This window comes from Toxorhynchites rutilus, chromosome 3 (assembly GCF_029784135.1).
Source record: "Toxorhynchites rutilus septentrionalis strain SRP chromosome 3, ASM2978413v1, whole genome shotgun sequence".
Classification (NCBI taxonomy): Eukaryota; Metazoa; Arthropoda; class Insecta; order Diptera; family Culicidae; genus Toxorhynchites; species Toxorhynchites rutilus.
This window is the reverse complement of record NC_073746.1, coordinates 274945124-274953400: the sequence shown is the minus strand read 5'-3', so window position 1 is coordinate 274953400 and position 8277 is coordinate 274945124. Positions and strand designations below refer to the sequence as shown.

At 39.9% G+C, this 8277-nt stretch overlaps 1 protein-coding gene across 1 annotated transcript; it reads right to left on the bottom strand.

Annotated features, from left to right (window-relative positions):
• Positions 1–6428: 6428 nt before the first annotated feature.
• On the bottom strand, positions 6429–8019 carry LOC129777952 (acidic fibroblast growth factor intracellular-binding protein). Its single transcript, XM_055784565.1, has 5 exons — positions 7889–8019; positions 7628–7823; positions 7241–7568; positions 7053–7186; positions 6429–6805 (listed from the first exon to the last, which is right to left on the bottom strand). Exons 1-5 carry the CDS (start codon positions 7971–7973, stop codon positions 6469–6471), a joined length of 1080 nt encoding a protein of 359 aa, XP_055640540.1. The 5' UTR covers positions 7974–8019; the 3' UTR covers positions 6429–6468.
• Positions 8020–8277: the final 258 nt, after the last annotated feature.

Below are 8277 nucleotides of genomic sequence, written 5' to 3'. Positions count from 1 at the left end.
ATTTTAGTTGCTTAATAAAAAATAACGTGTGTATCGTATGTTTGTTTGACCGTAAAAATAATCTACAAAATTAATCGAATGTGATGGATAAAAAAGAATGGATGAAACGATTTGAACGAAAATTGACATTGTGTTACTCTGTTACATAGAACACATATTTGATACGGATGAGATAATTTTTATTTATAACTAGCTAACCCGGCAAACTTCGTCCCGCCCATTTACTTGATTAATTCTCGAGTAATGCAGAAATTTGTGTTTTATTTGTATGGCAGCCACCCCTAAAAGAGGGGGGAGGGGTATCTAACCACCATAGAAACATTCATTGCACCCTAAAGTTTTCATATGCCTAATTTGGTTTTGCTTGATTAATTCTCGGGTAATGCAAAAATTTGTGTTTCATTTGTACGGCAGCCCCCTCTAAGAGAGGGGGAAGGAGTATCTTAACACCATAGAAACATTTATTGCATCCTAAAACCTCCACATGCCAAATTTGGTTTCATTTGCTTGATTAATTCTCGAGTAATGCAGAAATTTGTGTTTCATTTGTATGGGAGCCCCCCCTTTGAGTGGGGGAAGGACTGTCTAACCATCATAGAAACATTTATTGCACCCTAAAACTTTCACATGCCAACTTTGGTTTCGTTTGCTTGGTTAATTTCCGAGTAATGCAGAAATTTGTGTTTCATTTGTATGGCAGCCCCCCCTTAGAGAGGGGGGAGGGGTCTCAAAATATCACGAAAACCTTCCCCGGCCCCAAAAACCCCTACATACCAATTTTCATGTCGATCGGTTCAGTAGTTTCCGAGTCTATAAGAATCAGACAGACAGACAGACATCACTCCATTTTTATATATATAGATAGATAGATTTTTGTTTTAAAAGCGTGGCAAGGTTGCAACATTTACATAACTCGATTGGACTTGAGTCTAACGTATTACAGAATGCAATATTGCGATTCCTTCTGGTATTCTGGAATACGTGTAATGAAGCACATTAAATCTTATTTTTTTGTTTGAACACACGTGCTGTAACGTCATGGTGCATTGCTTTTTGGTCTGGTAATAGTAAAGACTGTGTCGGCATTGCTTATGATAGCGTCTTGCAAGTGAATGTATTCTTCCTCACACCGCTTCTGTTTATTGTGTCGAAGGAATCGCAGTCGTTCTTCATCCTTCTTCGCGTACATGTCGACCATGAACTTTTGGCACTGCTCACGACATCGTAACATGATGTTGCCCTGCCCGCGTCGGATCATCATACGATACGCATCAAAATCCAACGAGCTCTCTCCATTCTCTTGTTTGTTTTGTCTCGTCTAACCGCATGTTCATTAATATTAATTTACAATGAGAAATGATGTTCGTAACTGTTTCTAACGAAACCCGTATTACTCGCATATGACATGACGTTTGTGTTCAATTTTAAAAAAAATATTGCCAGACTTCATAAGCTGATCCCGAGGCACCGGGGAACCCAGAAATTGGCTAGAGATGGAAGGTCTTTCACGAAACGTTTTCGCGCAGTACGTATCGCTCCAGACACCTCTTCATTGAAATAGACTTTAATCAAAGTTGCTCAATGGAAATCTCCGCACGATAGATACAAATCATTCCAATGGGTCATATAATTGAGTAATGACTGGCAGAATTCGATGTTCCGTCCGTAGAAAATTATCCAAAATTTAAACACAACCGATCAGACTTCAACAGGATGATGTAGCGTGCCTGAAGCCAAGAATGTATACCGTAAGAGGATTTGGTTCATCCCTAGATACCTCTCCCATGTGTCCCAGTTGTAGTTATGAATGCGTGGTACCTTTCCTTTAGAATAGTGTTTGGATCTAAACTACGGTTTAGTTCTTTTCAAAAATTATGCGAGAATTGTTCAATCCGAACTATGCGGGTTAAGAAATAGATGAAATTTCCGTACGTAGGCTCTTCGTTTGCAGAGTCAATTTCGTCTTTCAACATTTCCTCTTATCCTTTAAGTGCTCTTTGGTCTGTGCAAACAGCACTTGAATTGTAAAATATCGATAATACTGTTCTAATGTATAATTCAAGTTGGACAAAGTACGAAATGTTGTACAGAATCATGGCAATATTAATTTCCCCACACAAACTCTTTTATAAAAGGTCTCCGACCTGTACTCCTTCCACCCCGCCTAAATACATTCTGATTCAGGTTCTATTTATAGCAGAATGGTTTAATTCGCACAAAGGCTCCACCAATCCTGTCCAAATAACAAGCTTATAAAACACCGGGCGATGAGGCGCCAGAGATCTGCTCCTGCTCCGCCCGACACAAATTTATGTTTAGATTGGGAGCGTGCCATGTAACAATGTGCAATTTTTATCTCGTCCAGCCTGAAGTCATCGCCCTGCTTGGGTAGGATATTTATATTCTGTGTGATGAGCTTTAGGTTCCCCGGCGCTACTGGCCGATTTTTTTTTACGATTGAGCAATAAAACTCCATCAACTGGAAGGAGAAAGGTTATTTCTCCCAATCCTACTAAGCACGTGTGATAATCTTTCTTCCACAAACTACAATGCGTTATTTTTCATCTTCTCATTCAATCCTTGAGCCACTTTATTTAGCAGTTGTTTGTTGTTTCTCTATTCTAAAAGCATGCATGACCAAGTTTATACAACTGGGCCACATGCGAAAGGTATCTATGGACAAACCAAATTCCTCCATGGTATGTTACCTTCCTCATCATTGAAACGATCTTATTGATGGCCCACTCGAAGGTGTCGGATACATCTGCTGTAGGGCTACGTGTTGTTGTGAAGGTTTCGAACGGAATATAAAATTACTGAATCAGCTTAGAGAACCTACACCGTATTGGGAAAACATTCTTGTTCAACTACTGTGAGAATATATTCCAGCATCTGTGATATTAAGACAATTTTTTTCTTCATTTTTCTGAAGTTTAGGCAATCAAGATTATACCCTAGAAGAGACTTTTCGAAAATTCCGTTATATACCGAGTTATAGAACGTCACTTCACGGTGAAAACGAAATGATTTTTATGCAAGGTTATATGCACATAACTTCGTCAGGGCCATAGCCATTTAAGTGATGCGGTATCGAATCTAGTATGGCCATAGCAATTAACTTCAAACGCGTTTTTCTCGAAATTAGTTTTTTTTTCAAATTGGCGTGCACGATATCCCAAGTTCTTCTACTGACTTGATTTATATCGAATTTATATAAATACAGGGTTTTCCAACTTCAAATTCCGAAAGTAAATTGAAATAAAACACATTTAGAATTTGAATTTCGATGAAACTTTTATTTCAAATTAAAGTTCAAATGTCCACCTAGGGCTTCCTCGCACACCTTGATCCGGAACAGGTAGTTTTCGATGACTTTTCGGCACATATGGGGCGGTATCTCGGTCATAATTTCACGAATGTTGTCTTTCAAATGTTCAAGAGTTTGCGGAGAGTTGGCATAGACACTGTCTTTCGCATAACCCCACAAAAAAAAGTCTAGCGGGTTCAAATCGCATGATCTGGACGACCAATTGGCATCAACAAAACGCGAAATTATGCGTCCCTCAAATTTCGTTCGCAATATGGCCATGTTCGGTCGTGTTGTGTGGCACGTGGCGCCGTCCTGCTGAAACCACATGTCATCCGTATCCATATCTTCAATTTGTGGCAAAAAAAAATCGGTTAACATGCGGCCATAGCGCTCACCATTCACAGTTACCGTCTCGCCGTCCTCATTTTCAAAGAAATACGGCCCGATGACTCCACCAGACCATAATGCGCACCAAACAGTGACTTTTGGCGGATGCAATGGCCTCTCAACAATCACGTGTGGATTTTCTGAGCCCCATATGCGGAAATTTTGGGTGTTCACATAGCCACCGAGCTCGAAATGTGCCTCATCGCTGAAGAAAATTTGATGCGAAAATTCAACATTTTGCTGCTGTTGTTCGTTCACCCAATCGACGTATGCCCGACGCATTCCATGGTCACCACGCTCTAATTTTTGTACCAGTTGGACTTTATATAGATGTAGGTGCAAGTCCAAATGCAAAATTCGCCACAATGATGTGTTTGACAAGCCCAATTGCTGAGCACTCCGTGGAATCGAAACATTCGGGTCATCCTCCACACTGGCAGCAACAGCAGCAATATTTTCGGCCGAACGCACATTACGATGATGCACAGGTTTCACAATATCCGCTACGGATCCAGTTTGTTCGAATTTACGCACTACATTAGCGATTGTGTGCTCTGTAGGCCGTCCATGACGACCAAAATCCGTCCGTAATGCTCGAAAAACATTTGCCGGTTTTTCATCATTTTTATAGTATAATTTAACAAAATTAACACGTTGTGGGATGCTAAAACGATCCATATTGTAAAATGGCAGACATTCAACTAACGATATGACGCTTTGGTTAACAGCTATGTCAAACGGTTGTCAGCGCAGGGCTGTATACTTTCGGAAGCCCGAAATGGAATACCCTGTATATTTACCTCTATCTATAAAGATAAGAAAGTTAGATTTTTTCTTTCATCGACAATTTTGGTCACCTTATTTTTGATAACATAAAAATGAGCGCTCTATCGTATGTAACAACGTTGTCGAAGAAAGTTTTTGTCTAGAGAATAACTGTCGAGCTCTAAATGCTAATTTCCACTTAAATACATCTCCTGGACCATTGTGCAGTGTCAGGATTAATAATTTTTGTTTAAACGTTTCCCCCTATAGAGAAAAAAGACAGTAGCTAGAGTAGTGTCTCGATTAGCAGAATAAGGAGTGTTGTCGTGCATAGCATGGTCAAATACCCAGGTAAAAATGTGCTTGCGTGGTTCAGTGGTACCATGTGTGCTAAAATTCCACGTGGGTGGATAAATATATGTATTCCTCTGCTGCAATTTCCCGACACACCGTTCAACAGCTAGAGCCGTTCCAGACCTCACGGTGCGGAGATAATCTGCCAGCAAACCGTAGGCTGCAGAGCGCGAAGCGCTGGCAGGAAGCAACAACACCGACGAGGACCGGCTTAAACAGAGGAACTCCTCTGATCCCAGCAAAAGTACCATCGTCAAGCGGGTGAAATCCCCGCTGATTCAAGCATCAGCACCATCGACAACCGCGGGAGGAAGTCCCGCTGATCTTCGCAGCAGAAACTGCATCGAAAGTTAAATTGGACTGGAATTGGAATTGGAGTTAAATTGGAAAATCGAAAAAAAAATTCGAGATGACACCAGATCTCGACGTTTCATGCATTTTTAAGTCATTTGGCATCAAAAAAAATTTCGATTTTCCAAATTGGAAGATTTTCGAGGATAAAAAAATCAAAACTTTGAGCACTTTGAGGCACCTCTAAATCATGTCCGATCGAGCTAAACTTTGCACAGATCATTTTTTTGGGCCAATAAACAAAATGTACATGGTCGGTTTTTGAAATTCGATGATGAAATTTTTCCCATACATCCATTGCCACCGTAATGATCATATACAACATAAATGAATTTTCCACATACGTGATGGATCACTGAATGAATTCTGAGATACCCAAAAACCCTAGGTCCCAACGATGACGATATTTTCCGCTGATTGTAATTATTAATTGTTAATCAAATGAATTAAATAGATTGTGAATGAACATGCGCACACAATAATCGCCTCCCACCCACCGCTATATATGGAAGAACACATGGAGAATGATAGCACGATTGAAAAAACCTCAGAAAAAATGGTTATGTGATTGATTGAGTATGGAAAGTAATTAGTAGTGAAGTTTAGTAGGAAGATTTGATGAGCCAAATACTGATAGGGAGTAGTGGACAGAAGAAAATGAGAAGAGTGATTAAGTGAGATGAAGAAATATTTAAAGGGGAAATGAATTGAGGATATAGAGTGATAGGGTTAGAATGGGAAAGAGAGAACTGTATAAGATTTGCAAATAAAATTTAACGGAAATGGATTGAACTAGAACGGAAATTCAAAAATAGATACGATTTTTATTTGATGAATTTGAGGTTCTGTTTATTTTTCTTGTTTTGATAAGCATTCTGAAGCTGGTTTTGTGAAGGGAACACGAGTAGCGAGACTTGCTTTCCCCGTTGGTTTTTTAGATTGAAGATTTTGTTGGTTCCGGTTCCCCAAGCGAAAAGGGAAAACGGAGACCGTTGGATTTATTACCTGTGATGATAACGCAGGCAAAAGTGAGATCTTTTTTTGTCGATCTGAGGTCGATTGTTGCTAGCAACAATTGCCACAAGAATCAGTTTGTTTCTCAAAGGGCTTGGGACGGTCGAACCTGAAACCTTTCTGTGTTTGGTTCAAAGGGAAAAAACCTGCCATTTGGCAAAGTTTCAGCTGGACACTGAAACAGTGGTGAACGGCCTCCCTCGAGAGCGATATTCCATTAAATGAAAATTGAGTCAAACTATTGCTGCTGGAAAATTTTTATTAAACATCTTTTTCCTTCCCTTTGTTTAATTATGATACATTTTGAGCAGGCAAACCGTGACAACCTGCATGTAGCGATCCCACAGACATCGAATGTCCTGATTGTCTCGGGGTACTTCCAAATCGAGCACACTCTGTGTTAGGCACTGCATAAACTGAGCCACCTGATCTCTGGGCCAGTTGTTTTGTTTCCAGGGTTCGATCAAACGTTCCGTCAGTTCCACAAACAGCATGCGCATATCTCTTGTTCGGTGCAGACTGCCTGCGATCGTGATGATCGAACGCCAGTACGAACGAAAGTTATTGTCAAGTTCCTGATAGGCACGCTCCAGCATAGTGGATTTCAAACGCATTGTTACCAAACTGGATGATAAGGAAAAAATATGGATAAGTGGAATGCTTTGTCTTTGTTAAAATTAGAGTTATTTCTTCGTCAAATTCTGATTAACGTTACGTAACACCAACAAAACTCATATTCTAGTAATTTTGATTCAAATCCAAAAGTAACTCACTAAAAGTATCATCGTAATTTCACATAAAAATTAATATATGGTAACTCAAAATCATTTCGTGAAAGACAAAATTGATTCTATGTGTTTCTCCAAATTACCATTTTATTTCCTTTTCCTTGTCCACCAGATAACGTATTTCTCGCAAATCCAACAAAAATTCTTTGTCCATTTCCGTATCGAAATATTCCGGCCCCGCATGTTGATACGTGTAGGTCCAGTTTGTCATGATAGCCTGGAATGGGTTGTTTTGTTTGTATTGAACTTTCAAAACACGCGGGTTACAAACCTGGGAACACTCGAAAAAATCCTTGAAATCAAGAAACTGCAATTTTCGCTTGGTGGTCTCGAATCGCAAGCAAGCTATAAACACAACAGCAGCATACTTCTGGGCCAAATCGTCCGGCAAGATAAATTGCTGTTTTATATTAGTGGCTGTGTTTCCCGGCGTCTCTTCGACCGCCTTAAAGATACGTTTTACATTGTCGAACTGTCTGCGGCACGATTTCAGTCGCACACCCGTTTTTTCCGCCACCTCGTCAAGATCCTTGCGATTGCGAGAATTGAATTTCTTACCGAACAATTCTCGGGCGACGGTATCGTCCAAGGAATAGTACCTGTAAAGATCCATTGCTTATGGCGCAAACCAAATCTGAACAATCTTCGATCAGTTTACTTCTCTATCAAAAGCGAACGACTTTGAGGCTCCAACTGGAATGACGGTTGCTCGGAGAGTTTTGCCGGTGTGTGCAAAACACGCTCCAATAATGAATAAGTTCGATAGTGGTCCAGTACATCGGATGTTATAAGGTCCAGAGGAATGCCAGCCATCATGTTTCCTCTTTGTTTGAGCAACGTGACAGCCTCGGTGGCTTGTTATAGAAGGAAAAACGCGTAATTTTACCTATACAACTGATCGCATTAATTGAATACTTACACGAGTAACCCTCAATCCATAATTGATATATTTCCGGATCAACTAAAGTATAATTACTAATAAAAACATCGACTTCGGCCAACATTTTCAGTATTTATGTTTTGCTGGTGACAGATCACAAAACGTCATGCTCTGAACTTAAAACAGAGAAAATGCAAAGAAAATAAACAGAGAGAAAAACCATTGCTTAAATGTGAATGGTTTAGTGAAAATCTCGATATTCTCTCTTTTCTTCTGTAAACTGTAAATCTCTACAACCGGTGTTTTTCGGTGTTTTCGGTGTTTTTCGGTGATTCAGGTATTGAATTATAGAGACTTTAAACTTTCGGTGTTTTTCGGTGATTCAGGTATTGAATTATAGAGACTTTAAACTCTAAGGCGGCTCGCAC